The 21,687-nt window shown below is 42.1% G+C and overlaps 1 protein-coding gene across 1 annotated transcript; it reads left to right on the top strand.

Moving 5' to 3' along the window:
• Positions 1 to 9,251: 9,251 nt before the first annotated feature.
• LOC147900796 (putative serine carboxypeptidase-like 23) lies at positions 9,252 to 12,424 on the top strand. The gene is made up of 12 exons (XM_087375750.1): positions 9,252 to 9,432; positions 9,618 to 9,687; positions 9,860 to 10,062; positions 10,200 to 10,301; positions 10,441 to 10,536; positions 10,634 to 10,726; positions 10,908 to 10,993; positions 11,101 to 11,361; positions 11,477 to 11,598; positions 11,736 to 11,837; positions 12,078 to 12,183; positions 12,278 to 12,424. The coding sequence occupies exons 1-12, from the start codon at positions 9,252 to 9,254 to the stop codon at positions 12,422 to 12,424; spliced, it is 1,569 nt and encodes a 522-aa protein (XP_087231876.1).
• The last annotated feature ends 9,263 nt before the right edge of the window (positions 12,425 to 21,687 follow it).

Below are 21,687 nucleotides of genomic sequence, written 5' to 3'. Positions count from 1 at the left end.
CCCCGCGCATCCATCAAGATGCCTCCTGTCTGATTGATGTCATAATAAATCGTACCATCACTCGGAGGCACGTCTAAATCATCGGAATCATCATCCTCGGCCTCACCGCCACATGGCCCAAAGCACTGTGCCATGCATCCGCCACCGCTCTCCCTGCTACTATGCCTGCCACCCTGTCGTGTCGAGCTCGTACGCTGGCCACTCGTAGCTGGGGACTGCGCGGGACTACGTTGACCACTCGTAGCTGGAGAACCGAGTCTCGACGGCTGGGGAGTACGTCGACGGCTCGCTGAGGCAGAAGGACCTCCTGAAGGCATGGGGGAAGGGGCATAAGACGGGATGGCAGAAGGGACATAAGACGGCATGGGGGAAGGGGCATAAGACGGTACGAGGGAAGGGGCATAAGACGGCTGTGCGGACTCCGCTGGGGTGATCTCAGGCGGTGTGGGGTGGCTCGGAGTCTGTACTGCCGACTCCTGGGGAGTGTTAAGGGTACCCGTCATGTACCCGTATAACTCCGCAGGACTAGGAGGGTGCCCTAAAATATTATATAAATCCTTCCATATCGATTCACGCGGATCAGGTGAGCTAGAAGCACTTCCTCCCCACATGTTAAACTGGAAAAAAATAAACAAATCTATTACTTTGGGAGCTGAGAAGAAAGGGGAGAAAAAAAAAAAGAGGCTCTGTCAGAGCGCGTCTATAGACCCGTCTAATTTTCGCGTCTATAAACGCGTCTAACAGAGCGTTTAACAGACCATCAAAACACCCGTCTAACAGTGCGTTAAAAAGCGCGTTTAACAGCCTGTCCAAACATCCGTCTAACAGCGCGTCTAACAATTCGTTTAAACTTCCGTTTAACAGATCGTCTGTTTGTGCGTCTATATCCGCGTCTGTGCATGTCTGTAGCAAGCCAGACGTGCAAATAGATGCGTCTATAGATGTGCATTTAGATGCGCCCCCAAACGCCTGTTGTATACACGCGCTCCGACAATCGAGAATACTCAAAAGTGGAAAAGGACGTTTCGCCCGACAAAAGAACGTGTCGCTCATACCTAGATGCTGCGTTTCGTGGATGCGAAAAAGTACAAAACTGGAAAGAGCAAGCAAGAACAACTTCAAAAGGACTTACTTGGAAAAAGGTATGGAAGGATCTTTCTTTTCCAAACTTGTTTCTTCTCCTTGTTCGTACTCCTCCGATCCTCTTCTTTAGGCTTGGAAGCAAGCTGTGTAGGTACGGTCCCTTTGTCTTGAGTGAAAGCTTGGAACTCTGTGTGTATGGGAGGCTCTCTCTTAAGCTTCGAATCTATAGAACTGCTAATAAAGAAGGAAGAAAGCCGCTCGCGAAGTTTAAGTAGTTAAAAGAAAAGCAAAGCGAGCGGCGTGCCGAAAAGCAGGTTTAAAAGTCGCGGGTATAGTCGCGTCTATTAGCGCGTCTATAGTCGCGTCTGAATACACAGAGTAAGCGCGTCTATAGTCGCGTCTATTAGCGCGTCTACAGGCGCGTTTAAATACACATAGTAGACGGGCATTTAGACGCGCTGGTAGACACGACATTAGACGCGACGATAGACGGGCATTTAGACGCGACACAGAGTTTTAAGTTAAGCATTTGAAGAAGAGCAAATTTGGTGGGTTGTTTGTTTGTAGGATGTCTCCATCTTCAACAAGCAGCTCCAGTGAGGATGAATCCCTTCATATCCACCATCGCGAAATGTGGTTGGAACTATTGGCTGGAAGTAAAGATTGGCTATATTGGTTGAAAGTGAAGATTGCACGCTAACACTTTATTTTGTTTAGATACTCCATCTTTTATCGTTTACCATATTGGTCCCACCTCAAGATCAATCACCTGCTCGATCCCATGCATATCTTCAAGAATGTGGCATCTACCATTTGGGAGCATTTGAATGGGACACGAGATTCGGCAGGCATAAGGGAGGATCTACGTACCACAGGGAGGATGCGTGAAGCTTGGCCTCAAGAGAGACCAAATGGGCGTGTTTTTTTACCTCGTGCACCGTGGATGTTATCAAAGCTAGAGATGGCGACGGTGAAGCGTGCTATTACTACAATTCGTACTCCCAGGATGCATGAGGTGTTTGAAGGGAGCCTTTACAAAGAGCAAGAAAAGAGGTGTAGAGCAATTATATGGCTTGAAATCTCATGATTGGCACAAGATGCTCCAAGTAAGTATTTTATATGCATAATATCTTTTTCCTTTCAAATTTGTGAGTGAATAGCTATAAGCAACTAATCAACCACCTCCTCGCGGGTTCAGTTCATACTACCTACTAGCATTTCACGTAGTGCATCAAAGGACGTGAAAGATTGTATTTACAAGATGGGCGAGCTTGTGAGGTATGTGAGCTCAAAGGAAATAGATCCCACCACGCTTGAGAATGCTCGAGTTATGTCAGTGGAGGCGGTTTGTTTAGTGGAGGAGACATTTCCACGTTCTATTCTCACAAGCCAACTACATCTCATAGTGCATTTGGTGGATGAGATTGCTATATGCGGTACTATACATGCACGATGGTTGTTCTTCCTCGAGCGCTTCATGAAGACCTTGAAGGGCTTCGTGAGACAAAATGCAAGACCCGAAGGTAGCATGGCCGAGGGTTGGTTGGTACAAGAGTCACTTGTATATATTTCTGAGTTTCTTGTTGATGTGGATAGCTCTCTCCCACGACTATGGAGAGATGATGAAGACCTAAGGATGACCTCTATTGTGCCTCAAGGAAGAGGACGCAACAAAGTAATAGACACGGAGTTGTGTAATAGTATCAACCTCTTTTGCATGCTTAATAGTGATGTGATGAAAAGATGGGTGACAAGATACGAGGATGCAAAGGCAAGAAGACAAGAAGAAAGGGCCCTCTTTCGTACACACCACGGATCTCGTGTGCCATACCCTCAGCGTCTAAGAGCACTTCCAAAGGATATTCATGTGGATTGGCTACTTGATGAAATGGAGAAAGCAGAGAAAGACGAGGGGATGCATATCACAATGGAAGAATGGGAGTATGCTAGGGGATGCATGAGCAAGGTCGGTATATAGAATGTTATGCATAAGTTAGGAGGTTTTTATAATTTAGATTGCTTATTTAATTGATTTTTTCTTGGTGTAGTGCACTATGTTCAATATATGCTATATGGTGTGAGGGCAAGCATTTTCGAACACAACGGATTGATGATAAGAGAAACACACAAGATTGCGGCGTCATTGCTAGCTTTGAGGGAGCCAATGGAGTCATGGATGATTATTGTGGCATAATCCAAGATATCATTATGCTTGACTTTCGACGCTTCTTTGTGTATGTTTTGGATGTAAAGTGGTTTAAGGACGTGGTGGAAAGAGGCCCTAATGCAACAATCAAACGCCATGCAAGTGGCTTTGTAACTATTGACTCCACAAAGTTTTGGCAAAGTAGGAAGGACACACTAATACTACCGCAACAATGTGAACAGGTACTGTGCACACACATAAAAATACTCGCTTTTAAATATTTGATGCAAGAAAAGTAACATGATTGTATTTGTGTTTGAATTAGGTTGTCTATCAACCAATGGTGGATAATAATAGGTGGTGGCATGTCATACCTATTATGCCACGTTCCAAAGTGATGTATAGTACATTTACTAATATGGAGCGTATGGAGGATGATCATGCCCATGGACGTGATGATGACCGTGATACAAGAGAGGAGGATGATCATGAGATAGGAGATATAGATATTGAGGCCGGCATTACCCGTGAGGACGAGCCTACCATTGGAGATCTTGATTTCAATGAGCACATGAGTGGCACAAGTAGTAGTGGGTTGAATGTATTTGTAGATCTAAACACTTGTTTGGATTTTGAAGTAGATAGTTTGGCAAGGGTTGATCTCATTGAGGATGAGATTGAACCGTAGCCCCACAATTGATATTGGCAAAACTATTTTACATATTGTCTCATTCTCCTCATTTCCTTTAATTCTTGTATATGTGGGCTTGCAAAAAATTATGTGCTTTGGTAATCATGGGCAATGTTTGGAAAGCAATGATGTACACCAAAATCTCACTTTATGTATTCTCTGGAGCGCGTCTATTTACACGTCTAAATGCGCGTCTAATTCTCAGTGTAAATGCGCAAATACACGCGCTAATAAACGGGATGTTAGACGGGCCCGTATTTTCTCAGGTCTAACGTGCAAATAAACGCGGTGATTGACGCGCAAATAGACGAGCATTTAGCCGCGCTAATAGACGCGCCCGTAATTTCTCTACTAGAGCAATGCCTATAGACGCGCCCGCTATTTTGCGCATCTACCAAGCGCGTCTATAGTTGCTTTGTGTTGTTGTGGTTCTTCCACATGAAAAGCCTCTAACAATGGTTCTAGAAAATCAAAATCAGTTTAAACCTATCTCATGAGGCTGAATTAGATCCTTAAAAAGTTCAAACCTATCACATGAGGCTAAATTAGATCCTTAAAAATATCTTCCATTTTCACCAAAATATAAGATTTCAGCACCTACTATCAAGTGAAATTGTCAATCAAATTCGAGGAGAATCATGTAAGGGCATTTAAGATGCATCAAATTTTGGCATGGATTCAATGGACCATGATGTCTTTCCCTATAAAGGGTTTGATCAGTGTAATTATGTTCCCATGGTAAAAAACCTTGTTTGATTTGTTCACTCTCTACCTTGGTATTGGTAAAAAATCTTGTTTGATTGGTTCACTCTCTACCTTGGTATTGGACAAGAATCCAATCCGATTGGCTCACTTATTCTCCTAGTGAATGTATTGTCCTTTTCCTACTAGTGCACGCTCTGTGGTCTTTAACAATATAATTTGTTTCTAGCTTGAGCCTTCCCTTCATTTATGGATGTAGTCCATGCAATGTTGCAGATATGAAAGACTTCCTTATCTCTTTATTATATGACTACCACCTCTGATTTATTGTATAGAGCCCTTTTAGAACTGGAGAAACAAAAACTATGTTCAAGCAAATGTCCCGAGCTCATTCTTAAATTCTTTATAGAGTCTTGAAAACTTGTGGAGGGTATTTTGGATTGACGAACACCAGAGGGGCCCGACTCCTAGTTGATTTTTCATGAAACCTTTAGCATATTTAGCAATGAGGAATGGTTGTGATCATATTTTAGAAGTGCCAAATAAAACTTTGTGAGGGAAATCCTTGTAAGCGTGCTTGCACATGCTCTTGCACAACATTGTCTTGCCACTTTCCTTTGCTTCAAACATTCCTAGTTAACACACTCAAGGTTGTGATCATGTTCTAAAAGTGCCAAATGAAACTCTATCAGAGAGATCCTCTTAAACATGCTCTTGCACTTGTTTTGCCACTTCCCTTTGCTCCATACATTCCTAGCACACTCAAGGGTGCTGCACTCTCCTCTCCTAATTCAAAACGGTCCTCGAATATGTGCGCCATAACTAAGAGGAGGTATTAGAATCCCGTTAAGAATTCATATCCCTGTAGAGCATTACTACAATCAAAATTTTGGCATTATTAAAGAAAGGCACATAGATTGAAAGGTTTTATTACTTAAAGCCTCATTTCATAACCCCACAAATTCAAGAAACATACCACATTATATAAGGCATTGATAAATCGTTGAAGAATATATTTTTTGCTTGGGATCCAATGAGTATGTTGGACAAAACCTTGTGTTTCAAGCCATTATTTATGAAATCAAGAGCATTGTAATCAAGTCGAGGTTTATCGACTCCAAGCGACTCCAAGCTTGCAAGCAATTTACTTCTATATATATTCGCTCCTCCTCTTGTTCGTTGGTATCTTTTTGTAACTGTGGCTTGGCTCCTTTTGCATTCCTCACCTTCTCTTTTCCTTCTCTAGGTTTAATAACTCTCTTGCATTTTGCTTGCCTTCTCACATTACCTGATAACTTACTTATATTCTCTTGCTTGCTCTCCATCATTTAATCATCATCTGTTATAAGCAATTTTTCCTCCCTTGCCCTCTTTCTATCTCTTCTAAATTATCTTGAGCTCTTTGGATGCATGGTTTGGAGCAACAGTTGATGTTGTTTGTAGCACTTTCGGCAACTCTCTCTTTGTTGAGAATGGAATTGACTCATCCTTGAATGGCATGTATGTCTCTATCACACAATATGGAATCACAAACTTTACATTAGCCGTGCGAAATTGAAGGTGTCGTGGGTTTGGGTTTTTATTGTTAACTTTGCATTTAGCTGTGCGAAATAGAAGGTACTGTAGTGCAAAATAGAAGGTGTAGTGCATTTAGCTATGCGAAATAGAAGGTGTAGTGTGTTTGTGCTTTTATGTTATTATGCTTTACGGCTGCTCTAAAATTAATAGAACCCAACCTAGGATATAGTTGAAGAGACAAAGAGCAAGAAGATAACACCTATATGCCAAGTTGCATCAACGTCATGCATAAATTCTAACATGGTTCATGTCGGCCACAGTAGGAAAGGCTCCGCATGACCATTTTACACACAATCCGAATTTCTTGAGCTTTGGATGTCTTGTTGTGGGAGATCATGCGACCCTTCCAGATGTCTCTCAGCCCAACCCATCGGTCTTAGATTTGGCCAAGCCTACAACATTCTCATGGACACTTACCGAATTGTGATGGACAGGTGCACTCCTGACAGATTGCTAATGCAATATGCATAGTGATTTGCTTTCGGTCCAAAAAACAATATTGCCTTGCATCCCAGTTCTCCTCATAAATGGAGATAGCATTGATCACTAACAGATCTTGATTCTTCCATCTCCAGCTCCATTAGTAACACATCTCTCAATTCTGCTATCTAGTAATGAGTTCTTTAATCAAAAATTGCTTGGGATTACTGTGATTTGTATGTGTACGTTTCATAAGATTCTTGTTTCTAGATCCACAGAGCAGCTGAGTACCATCGCTTTGTGCAGCTAGAAACAGGGAAAATGTACTGAAGTTCAAACCTAGTACCCTTGCCGTACGCTTTCTCAAATAACTCTCAAATAAGAGACTGACTAGGAAAACGAAAGCCATCTTATATGTGACTACATTTAACCACTCAAAGTAGTCATACAACTGAAGAAAAACTAAAACCACCTGTGTGACTACTTTGAGTAGTCGTAACACCTATGCTTTCTCAAATGACACTGACAGAGACTATGATTGATATTCTACCAATGAAGACAGTGTTGCTTCCTATCTCCAATCCAAATCGCAATCACATTCTTAGAACTATGGTGAGAAAGAGAGGTATGGCAAATGAAGATGAGATCCAATTCAAATCGCGATCACTCTTGAGAACTATGATGAGGAAGAAGAAGATCACCTTTGCGGATTGAGGTATGGCAAATGAAGATGAGAATTCCAAACGCATGTGTCACTTACAATTCTGAATTATTGAAGGCGAGTAGTTTCAAAGGTCCGAATTCTTCAAGAACTCTCAAATTTTGGACACGTGGCATGCTCTTGGCCTCCAAGTTGACAAGTGTCCTTCTTTTTTCCTTTGTCCATCGTTAATAGGTAGAAGATATATGTGTACATATATAAATAAATAAATAAATATATGTATATATATAATATATATAATATATATATATATATATAATATATATATATATAATAAATATATATATAATATATATATATATGTATATATATACATATACATTTATCAATGTATGAGAGGCTCGAGTGTGAAGTGCGAGAGTCAGCTTGCTAGCTGCATGCCAAAAAAGACAGGAAACGGGTGTCGAACACATCGACGGACATATATATCAACATTTCTGAGGCCTCTATTTTTGTGTAATATAGTTTGTGCACGTTGTAATCATCTGATCGACATTCTCAGACCGTTGACATGAAACTAGCGTCGAATATGCCGCCGGACATAAATTTAACGTGTGAATTCGGCTGCAATTGCAAGTTTCTGAGGCCTCTGGTGTTGTATAATCTTATAATCAACTGATCGACATTCTCGGAGCTGCCCTTCCGTCGCTTGCATTTTCACATTGATTGCAATCTAGTCTTTTTGAGTTTTGGGCAGTCTGCGAATGCCCAAAACATTTTAACGTTACACAAGATTATAGCGTACTATTTCATCAATGTCATCTTCCTCCGGCTTCCTCCCACGTCCGTTCCAATCTTTATATAACGACTCCTATCTCAGTTTTCCTGCACTTTCTATCCCAAATTCTTTTCGTACATCCAATCACCCTCCCTGGCCCGTTGTAGAATCCCAAATGCTGCTGCAGTTGCCCTGATAGTACGTCGTACGCCGTCTCTCTAGTCTCCTACGTACCCCCCGCTCTTTTAAGACCCCACAAACAATATGTGGTCTACACGTCCGTCACTCAGGATAATCTTTACCGTGGTGCCTTTGGCGTTTCTGAAGGATCCCACCCCGCAGCTGACCTGGACCTGCACATGGGACCGGACCCAAGGGAGATGACCCGACGGAGCTCTTCATTTACCTTTACCCGTTCGTTTTGATTGCCTGCCAGCCACCCGTTACATTTAATGCACCCTGGGGAAGATTCAAATTTGTAGCGGGCTCATGGACGTGTGGGTTTGCGTTGCGTCTCCAAAAGCGAATTGGGTTCAAGAACATGGGGCACAACTTGCCGAACAAAACCCAGCCGATTCTTTTCTCCACCCCGATTCACAAGACAGTCTCCTGTGTTGATCCACAGCGAGAAGCCTGTTCGTGAGCCAGTGATCGACCTCTAGTATATTGATGAAATATGGGCGCCGTCACAACGAATGCTTCGCAAGGATCTCTATGAGCTCGCTTCTGGGCAAATTACGTAGAAAAGAATGCACTGTTGCGGCTTGCCGGCAACTTTGTCAGGCAAAAAATTTGTTAGTGGACTTTCGAGGCAAGCAATGAGTAAGTAGCCTTGGCTAGCGTAACTTTGGAGGAGTATGGCCTTGTCTGCCACATGCCTATGCAGCTATCAAAGAGCTCAAGGTCTCCATTCTTGTTGGTCTTGTCCATCACGACAATAACTTATAGCGTAACCCTTGTGAACGAGACAATCACCCATTTTCATTCTTCAAGAGAGAAAAGGAACTTGGAACTGTAGAGCTAGTTGTTGCAAGTTATATTTGTAATCCAGCATAGAAGACAGGGATGATGGGTAATGCAACCTACAATTTCCATTTTGGACAATAGATGCCATGCATATGTCGACTAAGTGCCTTTCGTGGGCAATAGACATCCGTTGTCAATGAGCAGAGTATATTAGCTGCAATAGGTGATGGCGCTTGTAGCTCAAGAATTGCGGGTTCATCCCTTCCTTTTTTGGCTGGTTCTTTCACCGTATATCCTAAATGAGCACTTGCGGATCAAGAATCGGTGGATTGAGGAAGCTGAATCGATGCAAACTCGTTTTTCAAAGTTATGTAGTTTCGATGATTTTGAGACCTGGTCATATCGGGGTACCTAAATGAGCACTTGCGGATCAACAATCAGCGGATTGAGGAAGCTGAATCGATGCCAACTCCAACTTATCTCGGTGTGTCAATAGACTTTCTGAATCGATTTCGCCGTGGGAGCGAACGAAAAAAAAATGAACAACAAAGATTTCTGGTGGATGGTTGAGAGTGTAGAGCTACTGTGGTAGGTGTGTCAGGGAATTCGAAATCGTTGGCAGAGAGATGGCAGGGTAATTCACGGGCAGTGGTGAAGGCCGGGTAATTTCGTGGAAGGCTGTTAAGAGTGGAAGGGTCCCATCATCAAGTCTACCCCATCTATGCTACCAAGTCAGCAACCTTGGAGAAACAACAAACAATGCACGATGAGAATTATCCTCAGGCCACGTCCGTCGTCCACAGCATTGGGACTCTTTCTTCCCCTCCTTTTCAGCTTGTGGGCAGTTAACAGATCCTCCGCTGCCGATGCGTCGCATCTGGTTACCAATTTGCCCGGCCAACCTCCCGTCAATTTCAAGCAGTATGCTGGTTACGTAACTGTTAATGAATCCCATGGCCGAGCCCTCTTCTACTGGTTTTATGAAGCGGACCACCCACAGGCAGCTAATCGTCCCTTGGCTCTATGGCTCAACGGAGGTGAGTCCTTCCTGTCGGTTTGAAGACAAAACTGTGTTCCAGGACTAGTGTGTGTGTGTGTGTCTGTGTGATCTCTGGCACGCATGATTCCAAAGATTTGATAAGGTTAGTTTTCTGAAATGTGAACTCTCGAACAGGGCCAGGCTGTTCCTCAGTAGGCGTCGGAGCGCTTTTTGAATTGGGTCCCTTTCACACCGATAACACTGGACTCACTCTGAACAAGCACTCGTGGACCAAAGGTCAGCTGGCAGATTCGGCCCTTTTCTTTAAACATCTCAGACTTTTCCGGATGTATATCCGTGCATTTGTAAGGAAGCTGCATTGCCCGTTGTTTTATTCCGTGACACTCAAGGAATGTCGGTGTGATCCTCTGCACAGCTGCCAACATAATTTTCTTGGAATCACCCTTTGGAGTTGGATTTTCCTATTCGAACACCTCATCGGACTATAGTCAATACGCAGACAAGGCTGTTGGTAATTCTAACGTCCAAATATTCTTCTTCAGATCAATTAAGGTCCTCACCACAGCCAGAGGCTAAGGTCAGAACTAAGGTCTTCTGATTACTTGCAGCCAAGGATGCATATGCATTCCTTGTCGGTTGGTTGAAGAAATTTCCGGAATACAGGCACAATGACTTCTACATCATAGGCGAAAGCTATGGAGGTGAGTGACCAATGTGCAACAGATGGGGCTGTTGATCTCAGGTTGCAACCATCATAGGGCGAAGGGGAGTTCCAATCAGACCGCTTGCAGGACTAGAAAGGGGCTATCGGGGCGGCTATCGGCTTCATAAATTTGAAGTGATACAGGCGCCTTAATTTTGAGTGTATTCGTTCTTTTGCAGGGCACTACATACCCACTCTGGCGCGCGTCATCGTGCAGCAGAACAAAATGTCTGAAGGTTTTCACATCAATTTTAAAGGCTTCGCTGTAAGCTCTTGCGCCCTGTGCTGGTATGAATGCTCTTCAGTAGTTCTAATTAGGAAGAGATCCCAAGAGAGACTTTGGATTGAAAGAATGTTGTTCGCCTTACACAGATCGGTAACGCATGGACCGACCCCTACAGTGACAACTCCGGCACTTCACTGTTTTATTTCTCTCACTCGCTCATCTCTGATGAAACGTATGGACAAATTGTGGCAAACTGTGACTTTGCTCATGATCTGCCCATCGACGTAGGATCGAACCCAATCTGCGACCAGGCAGTTCAGCAAGCCAATGCTGATATGGCCCAAATTGACATCTACAATGTCTATGGTCTCGGCAACTGCAATCCGAATTCAACCTCTCGCACACAGGTCGATTCCAAGTCGAATTGTTTCCTCAATGGCTAGTCTAATTCACAATCAGGAGGCAGGTTTATTCCTGCAACTTTATCTGCCCTTACACAGTCAATAAATTTTTGATTTACAGAAGGCCTTCTTCTCCAACTTAGCTTACAATCCATGCCTCGATTCAGTTACGGCATTTCTCAACAGTCCGGAAGTGCAGGCTGCCTTGCATGTGACAACACCAGTTGTATGGGAAAATTGCAGGTTTGAGTCGCACTCTGGCCGGAGAAAGTGGTCACATCCCCACGTTTTTTATCTGGCCTTTAAAAATGAGCGATCGTTTTTCGTGTGGCTACCCCAGGCGCAATGACATGACTTTGAAACCTTCTTATAACTGGCAGTGCCATAGTGTTCCAGAATTATGAAACAGCAGATAGGTTGCAGTCAATGATACCATTATATCGTGAGCTACTCAAAGAAGGCCTCAAGATCTGGATCTACAGGTATCGTCTAGCTGTAATCTTGTCTTTCGAGACTTGCCGAGACGAATTGAGATAATTTTAAATATTATACCGAATGCCGCCTCGTCTTGACATATCTTAAAGTCAGTCGATTACAATTATATTCAATATGGCTAACTGGGTTTCTGTAGCAAACGGCAACAGCTTCCCGATTTAAGATAATTGACCCGGCTGAGCTTGTGATTAGGGAAAAGCCTCTGACCTCACTAATTGTGTCTACAGTGGCGATACCGACGGAGTCGTGTCAACACTGGGGACTAGACAATGGATTAAGAAGCTGGAGCTTCCTGTGGAGGTTCCATGGTACCCATGGAACTACAAGAATCAGGTAGGAGGGATGAAGCTAGGCGAGGGGAATCCTGGATGAAGATTTGGTGGTGTATATACATGAAATGGATAATGATTGTGAGTGCGCGTTGCAGGTGGGAGGTTGGACGCAGAAATACAAAGGGAACTTCACGTTTGCTACCGTGAGGGGAGCCGGGCATCTTGTGCCTGCAATACAACCTGAACGGGCACTGGGTTTGTTTAGGAGCTTCCTGGCTGGGGAAACATTACCCACATTCTAATTCACTACGCCAACTTACAAGCTAGGCAAGCAATCCTTATTCTTTCAAAATATACATATCTAAACAGTATAAGGGGCTTTATTTTCTTATGACTTACACATCATATATGGAGTATCCAAATCCCTTTTGTTGGACGCATGTGATAACGGGCGGGTGAATATACGGTTAAGTCGCCTCAATGGTAATCTTTTATTTAGAAACACATTGAATTTCTCTATCTCCAAGATTGCATTTAGTTCCCCCCCCTTCTCTCTCTCTCTCTCTCTCTCTTTCTTTGCGCACGCACGCGCACACACACACACATGCACATTGAATCTTCTTGCAATGGAATATTTGATAAGGAGTGACACATTCTTTCAGTACTTTGAACACAAAGAGCCATCGACAAAAATATGAGTGTCTATATCTAAGGTGTGATCACATCCAATTTCTGATATGTAACATTATTCATCAAATTCAATGGAATGTGCATTCAAAGATAGAGAACATATTTATTTTCCGATACATAACATTATTCATCAAATTCAATGGAAAATGCACTCAAAGATAGAGACAACATAAGAAGCTACAAAAGCATATAGGCAGGGAGAGAAACACACAAAAGCAAAGGAAAAAAAAAGATGTTATCAAATATATCAACAAGTTATCTATAGATTTGGGTAAGTTATGTAAGAAGAAAATTTTCTGGTCCTTATAAGTAAGAGACTTTCATAACAAACCTGAGAAAGAATTCACAAACCCAACTAGCTCTCATTTCTAGTTCTACAACTAATTGCAAATCTCTTGCAAATCATGAAGGTTCCATCTTCTTAAGAACATCTACTCTTGGCAAGATAGAGCCTGATGATGATGATGTGGAAATGAAGGTAATCTGAGTGTTTCCATAGCCTCAAGGATACTAGAGATCCATAAGAGGATTTTCTATGGATAGAGATCACTTTAAACTAAAAAACAACAAAGAATTGCCATTGGAGTGCTCTAAAAGGTAGCCATAATCAAATGGGCTTCACAAAGGAGTGCAACACATTGTGACTACAGTTCAGGCAAAGTAGACTCAAGTTTCACCTAATAAAAAGGACCTATGGGTAGGTAGAGTGAAGAGGCAAGAAGTCATACATAAAAGTGACTTCTACACCTTGTAATGAGCCTCAGGTATTTTTGGCTCTATTATTAGTTTTAAAGTACATTTAGCATTGGCTTGTCTCTTTGTTGGGACCAGTATGCCTACCTATATGTGAAATAGAATCTCATTATAAATATTCACCACATGTCTAAGATCATGCCATAGTACATTGTAGAAGTTAGCACTAGTAGTAGATGATGAGATGGCACTCCTATGTAGTGAATATCAATGCCATTGTAGAGAAAGCATCACCAATGCACATATTAATTATCACCAACACTATTTTGATACTAATATCTCAATAGTTTTTACTCAAAGACTTATAAACATCCAATAAATTTTGAGTTTGATGGGCATCAAAATAAGGATCATTATTTTTGGGAACATAAGCATCCATATAAATGCTTAAACAAACACCAAATAAACCTTGAAAGTCTTTCTAGAATAAAAATTTCACAATGTCAAAAAATGTCAAAGAGGCATCCATACAGAGCCTAGAATAAATAATCACGATTTTAGGAAGATAAATTTTTGCTCATGTGTGTAATTGCATGACCAACCTAGTCCATGCATGATAAAGGAGGCCCCCCCTTAAGCCATGTGGGCAACTTGGAGCCCTTGAAGATCGTATTAGATTATTCAAAAAAATCCCAATTTCTAGCTTGGAAGTATTTTAATAAATTGTAGCCTTTCTCCATGAAAAACTAGAGAATTAGGCGAAATAAACTACATTATCATTCACAAAATCATGAAATATTAACTATATTCTCCCTTAATAATTGAATCGTAAGACAAATCATGCAATAATATTATGCTAAAAGCTTGAACATAGTATTGTGAAATCAAACATCATTGAATTCTCACTTTGTAGTATTTCTGGGAGAATCGAATTACCAATTCCATTCCTCCATAATTCTATGCAGGGAGAATGGTTCTGAAGTCATAGTCTTTTAAAACACCTTGGAATTTATGGAGTGAGAATCATCTCATGAACCTTGGTTGTGTTCATAAACACCTTTCATCATAGCTCTTACATCCTAATCATGCAAAAAATGAACTATCCTAATCAAAAAACCCTACGTCTATTTACTATAGTCCCACATAGGTGTCAAGTCACGATTGTACTGTGGATTCTCAGAACTCCATATTGTACTGACGCAAGGAAAATAAATCAAGTCAAGAATTACAATTGTCAAATCAAAAGACTTTTGCAACTCATTACTCAAAATACTTACACACAAGAGCACAAATAAGATGCAAAAATTGATAGATGTAATCTCCATTTTGCCCACAAAAAGATGCATGCCATCCTACATGCTCTTCATATCCCAAGAAGCACACAAATATCCTTTGTGGTCCATAGGTGCCCGCAACTCGTCTAGGAACAATACGATAATATCCTTGGTGCATGTATCCCCCAAAACATAGTCAATTTGTACGACAAAATAATATCAATCTTATGCACGAATACATAGCTGAAATAAGTCTCACTTATTGCAAAAAAAGTAAAGCAAGAAGAAATATAGCTTATTCACCCAAGGTACAATGCTATCTCCACCAAGTCGACTAATAGATGTGGTGTCACTAAAGTTCACCTATAGACAGGGGAGGCATTGGGTCCTAAGAGAGCCCCAAATGTAAAATGTTTGATGAATAAAGTTAACACTATTTTGAGTCAATTATAGATTCCAAAATTCACAAATTTGTTTGGAAATTGCAGAATTGCATGTGCGACATGGCAAGGCAGAGGGGTGAGTGGGTTGGGAGGGAGGGTGGTGAAGATTCAGTATTATCGAACTGGCGACAAAAGACTGGGGGGGGAGGGGGTGCACTCAAAAAACCCTAATTTAAAAGAAAAACCCTAAAGTGCTTTTAAAAAGACTATATAAAGCACTTCAAAACCCTAAAATCCCTCATTTCTATCGCACGAGTTAAACAAACTGCTAGACCCACTCAATGCCATTTAGATGCTACCCATTGTCCTCCGAACACAATAGTGCAAGTACCAGTGGCCAAGAGGGCAATCATCAGCAGGGATCTGAAGGCCATTCTCATCATCAGGAGTCCAAGCAACACGAGTCCCCACCATCTGACTCTCATGGGGGATCCCAGGGATCTTAGCACCATAAGGAATCCTAGCACGATGAAGGATCCAAGCATGATCAGGGGTCCTCTCAGTCCTTCCACACAACTAACTGTGGAAGTAGAGAGGTCTCCCAAGAGGGGCAAAATAGTCTAGTCAATCCTGATCAACTACCCCTCCCTCCTCCGTGGGGTCCTGGCGTGGAGCATCCAGAACACAAGGGGGGCAAGAAAGGCAAGGAGAGGAGATGGAGAGATTACAGTGGCCACAACAAGAGGAAGTATTTGGCGGGCTCGCAAATATAATGAACCTTGGGCCCAATCCTACAACCAAGTAGACCGCACAGAAGAGCACCATCAACCCTCTATGCCTCGATATTATCAGATATGAGGAGCCTCTAGTACGAGCTGAGTAAGAGCCTCAGCCTGCTGTCTCATAGCCTCATGAAAAGGAAAAGAGACCAAGGACAAAGTAGACCCCTAGGCTCGGGGGGGTCGTGACTCATCATATGTAACCCTATCACGTGAGTTCAACAGAAGGATATTTTTTATTTCTAAAATTTACAGATATAAATATATATAAGGGACTATTTAAAATAGTTTTGGAAAAAATTTATAGATTTGTATAGAAAAGGGGTACATTTTATAAATGGAAAATTTACAAATAAGGGATTTTAGAAATAGGCCTTGAACGCATGTGATATAGAGGGTTTATACATAGTGAACCCCCCGAGCCCTAGGCACGACAAGCCACCTCGAAGGACCCACCAGACATAGGAAGAGGAGTCTGAAGAGGTGGTTGCAAGGGAGGAGAGGTGAAAGAAGTTCAAAGTGGGCAAGCGGCCATGGAGTTATGTCCAAAGGCCAGTGCAGGATCCCCCAAAGATTAAGAGGCGCAAAAAATCAGGCGTGAAGGCACTTCAGGAGATCCACAAGTTCCAAACCACTATGGACAATCTCATTCCCTGAGCACCCTTCCAGCATGTTGTACGTGAAATAGCACATCATTACAAGAGTGATGTGTGTTTCACTTCAGGCGCTATGGGAGCAATTCAGGAGGCAATGGAGCAGATGACAGTAGGTCTTTTTGAATATGTGAACTTATGTGCTATCCATGCCAAAAGAGTAACAGTGATGGACAAGGACCTTGCACTCACCAAGCGCATCCGCTCCGATCCCTCCCCTAGGCCCTAGGTGTTGTTTAGGTTCATTTGGTGTAACCTGAATCCTTTTGTAAATTTCTGCCCTTTGAGACCAATGAATTAAAGATATTTTTATGTTCTATTAATGTTCCCATGTTATTATACATGTTACGTGATGCTTTCCATCAGTTTATGCAAGTTCAGTGTGAATTTGAGTGATCAAATGATGTTTTTCCACCGTGGTGCCAAGTCAAACAGGCCACATACGTGCCAAAGCAGGTTTTGGCATTTCTAAGCTCCCTGCATGATGCCCAATACATTTTCCTTCTGTGCCACGATGAGATTCGTACTAGATTGCTCAGACATGACCATTATAGCGCAAAAATGTATTTGATAGCATGCTTTTGAACAAAATAGTGAATGAAAATATTAATGCCAACAATAATACAAGTTACAAAATACAATGATAGTATAAAATAAATTTTGTAAAAGCACACAAAATGGGGCACTGTATAAAAAGTGTATCTGTATTCATATAAAATAAAATTTCTATACAATAAGGCTTCAGAGCCTTTCTCTCTTCTCTAAAACACTGATAACATCAGGCTTTGAATTCCCAAATACACTCCTAGCTCTAAACCTAGTCGATAGAGAGTCAACGCTATTGTCGTTGCTGGCCAGGGACATGGCTGCTGCCATCAATGCCATTCCTTAAAAATTGGTTCCAAAGGCATTGAGGGCAGCCATGCGGTTCACCAAAATGACCTTGTCAGCATGACCAATCACTCATGACAAGGCCTTGCACTTCAGGAGGTCATCAATGCCATGTGGAGAAAACTTTTTGTGGATAACCACAAAGCGCCCTTTTGCTTGGCCAAGGTAATGTGCCAGTGAGTGATCTCGACCGACGCTACTGCAAACAAGGCATCGCTGAGATGAGAATAGGTCGATCTCAAATGCCTCCTAAAATAGTCCAACATTACATTAGAATTCCATTAAAGCAAAAGTATACCAAGAGAGAAGAAATTCAAAGCTCATAGTTTCTTACCACTATGGAGTCGTCATGCTCAATCCCTTCCTCTTTGTCAATGAGGATGGATCTAGAGGCCTCCTACTGTCTGGAGTGAGATGTGGAGGCTTCTTCTGGAACATCAGGTAGGTCGGAGTAGATTGATGTCTCTGCATCTTTGATTTGGGCTAGTGTTAAAGCAAGAACCTCTTCTATTGAATCATTTGCTCCCAAAAACCCAAGTTCTTGCATAGTTTTGTCGACCTCGTATCCACACAAGACACCAAGAGCTTCATCCTCCCGAAGACCAAACATAACCTCTATGTCATGGAGAAAGAGGTATTGTTCTCCATCGACAAGAAGGGGAGCAAGAAACCATATCATTGTTGCAGGGTCAACAGAGGTGGTGCCCGAGGTGGATGGAATTTGAGAAGTAGAATGGGGTTCAGGAGGTCACTGGAGCACTTCCAGGGCCAATGCAGCTTCCCGCTCCTCAGCTTCTGAACATCTATGGGCTCTTCATTGTAGATGTTGGGCTCATTTATAGAAATAAGAGGATCAGAAAGGGCAGGGGCAGGGTCAGGGGCTTGAGGTTGAGGCCTCCTCTTCCATTTATCCCTCCTGGAGAAGGAAAATAAAGGTCATTTCCTAGGATAGGAACCTATTTCATGTGTTTTTGATGACTCCACATGCTAGGAGGTCATCAGTGTCCACCTCCCTGAACCCTAGGGGTGTGAGCTGGGCTCAAAAGCGATCTAAATGCTTCATGAACCTGTGTTCTTGACTGAACAAGTACTTCAAATAATCAATTGGGATCCATATTTTTGTAGACTCATCAAGTTGGTATGAAAAACTTGCGATGTAGTCTTGCATGTACTTGATGAGGTCTTCAAAATCATCTTGGGCTCCCAAGTAGGTGCCTAGGACATCTATGCTCTTATCAAAGACTGGAAATAACTCCTCCTCTCTATCAATTAATGGAGTACGGGAGATGAAATCATGGAAGGCAGACCTAGTAGAATCCATGGTAGTTTGGTAGCTGGGAGAACTATGGCTATGATAGTGAAACTTTGAAACTAAAGTAACTTTATAACCTATATATACCCAAATGTTCTAAATATAAAAAATAAAAAGAGTTATAAAATTTTTGGGAAAAACTTGACATTGACATGAAACAAAACCATTCAAAACATCAAAATTAATTGCATCACTATTAATTGGAAAATGTCAAAATCCACAATTGTTCCACCCCACATTGTTTACAATCTTCAATATTGCAGGAGGGATAAAAGTGGCACTATGCACTTCTCCCTCCATTCCTAGATACAACACCTCCTGGAGCAGCTGCTCATCCCCCTCTACTCTTTCTCCTTCCATTCCTAGCTATAGCACCTCTTGGAGCTTCCCTCAACCTTGAGCTGCACCCCCTATACCTTCTCCCTCTCTCTCCCTCTATCAGAGCTGCTCTCTCCCTCCAAGCTACACTTTCTAGTCCACTATTGCTGTTGTGACCTATGTACAAGCATGGTGAGGAGACCATACATGTACTTTGTGTCCCATAGGAGCAAAAATGCACTGGGTGAATGGGTGCCTTGCACCTACAGCTTGAATGATTGGATAGTCATGAGAGGATCTGCCAAGGGTCCACATAAGCTTCCCAAGAGCAAAAGAGGTGATCTTTTGCATGAATGGAAGGGCCGCATCATGAAGTTCAAGCTTGGGAAGAAAGGATTGCTTGCAAAGGTGCAACACATCTACATGGGGAAGGACATGTGCCTTCCTCCGTCAAGCAATCAATCGACAACACCATCACATTGTAAGTCTACATTTTGTGTAAGATTTTGAAGTGTAATGAGTCAGTTTGAAATTGTATTTTGAAATAGAACCAGTGTAATGAGTGAGAAGAGGGGGATGAGTAGCCACTACAGAGGTAATATAGCTAGGAATGGAGGAAGAAAGAGCAGAGGGGGATGAGTAGTTGCTGCTGTAGGAGGTGATGTAGCTAGGAATGGAGAGAGAATGAGCAGCTGCTACAAGAGGTGCTGGAGAGGGAGAAACACAATGGACCAAAGTAGGAGGGGACAAAGAAGATGCCAAATGAGTTCCCACATTTGAAAAATGGAGGGAGAATGGAGCTGGACCAGAGAAGAGGAGGGGGCAGGCTTGTAACAAGCTGAGAGGGGGGAAAAATTCACCCAAAAGGGTCCACCGCCTCTTGAATGACTTGTAGGTTTGTTTGGGGGAGGTACATATGGGAGAAGGGTTAAGCACAGGTTGAGGGGGGGGGATGGTTTGAGTGGTCCCTGGTGTTGGTCCCTGGTGTAAGAGGAGTAGCCAATAGGGGCTGTTTGCAGGTCTACCCACCCTCCACCTCAACATGGCATTGCCCACAAAAAGGAGCACTCCCATTGGTACACCTCAAATACCTCACTAATCCCTTGAAATTAGGAAACACTAATTGGGGTCCCTTTGGAGACCCCAATTCTCCCCTAATGAGTGTTTTCCTCCTAGCATCACATCCAAATTCCTTTGATATTTTTGCTAAGGGTTTGAACATAGCCTCAACACCAACCTTGTCGAGCCTATTTATCCTCCTCTTGATATAAGATTGGCATCCCTACAAAGCCCATATCACAAAAAAGGGAGGTTTTACTTTGCATATATTTGAAGATTTTCTACCATTTTAATGACATTATGCTCCATTGATGTTGACCAAATACCTACATTAAAGTTTTGTAACAAGATCCTTAGGAATTCAATGCACCGAGGTCGAAAAACCATATAAGTATTGTGGCCATACACATAACATATGTGTGTATTGGTTACTTGAACTAGCAATGGGTTAATTGTAAGCCATTCAAGTCCAATATCACAGTCATCCTTAGCTTATCTCAGGACGATGGAATTGGATGGATTACATCTTGACTGCCCGCAAAGTTGCTACACCTTGAATCCTCTAAGATCCCTTGTGCACTATGTTCAGTTTTGTTTGGCATATCACCAAGATTCGATTTTACCTCGTAGTCAGTAGCTCTTGACACCACTTCCAAAAGTGCATTGCTATTGAGGTTGCTTGCAGTTGTCCACAATTCTGATGGCATGTTTTCTTGTGTAGTTGTCTCCGCTTTGAGATCAACCCTTGCCAAACTATCTACTTTAATATCTAAACCAATGTGGAGATCTACATTCAGCCCACTACTAGTGCTACTGTGCTCATCGAAATTAGCATCACCAATGGTGGCAGGCTCGTCCTCATGGGTAATGCTCTAAATATTTGTATCTCCTATCTCATGATCATCCTCCTCTCTCCTATCATGATCATCATCACCTCCATGGCCATGACATCCTCCATATGCTCCATATTAGTAAATGCGCTATACATCAGTTTGGAACATGGTGTAATAGGTATGACGTGCCACCACCTATTATTATCCACCATTGGTTGATAGACAACCTAATTCAAACACAAATACAAACATGTTATTTTCCTTGCATCGAAGGTATTAAATATTAAAAAGTGAGTAACTTTATATATGTGTACAATACATGTTCACATTGTTGTGGTGGTACTAGTGTGTCCTTCTTGCTTTGCCAAAACTTTGTGGAGTCAATGGTTACAAAGACACTTGCATGGCATTTGATTGTTGCATTAGGGACTCTTTCCACCACATCCTTAAACCACTTGACATCCAAAACATACACAAAGAAGCGCCAAAAGTCAAGCTTAATAATATCTTGGATTATGCCACAATAATCATCCATGCCCTCAAAGCTAGCAATGACATGCAATCTTGTGTGTTTCTCTTACAATCAATCCGTTGTGTCCGAAAATGCTTGCCCTCACACCATATAGCATTGAACATAGTACACTACACCAAGACAAAATCAATTGAATAAGCAATCTAAA

The sequence above is a fragment of the Dipteris shenzhenensis genome, chromosome 6 (assembly GCF_047967505.1).
Source record: "Dipteris shenzhenensis isolate YYH24624 ecotype China chromosome 6, Dip_SZ_1.0, whole genome shotgun sequence".
Taxonomy (NCBI): domain Eukaryota; kingdom Viridiplantae; phylum Streptophyta; class Polypodiopsida; order Gleicheniales; family Dipteridaceae; genus Dipteris; species Dipteris shenzhenensis.
The sequence above is the reverse complement of the archived record's forward strand: the minus strand, read 5'-3'. Positions and strand labels throughout refer to the sequence as shown.

What these genes read in the sequence shown, in the direction of transcription:
- LOC147900796 (XM_087375750.1), top strand. Translation starts at nt 9,252, where the DNA reads ATGGCGCTTGTAGCTCAAGAATTGCGGGTTCATCCCTTCCTTTTTTGG. An exon ending in ATACGCAGACAAGGCTGTTG is followed by an intron (nt 10,537 to 10,633) that starts GTAATTCTAACG and finishes GATTACTTGCAG; the next exon opens with CCAAGGATGCATATGCATTC. An exon ending in GTTGTATGGGAAAATTGCAG is followed by an intron (nt 11,599 to 11,735) that starts GTTTGAGTCGCA and finishes TATAACTGGCAG; the next exon opens with TGCCATAGTGTTCCAGAATT.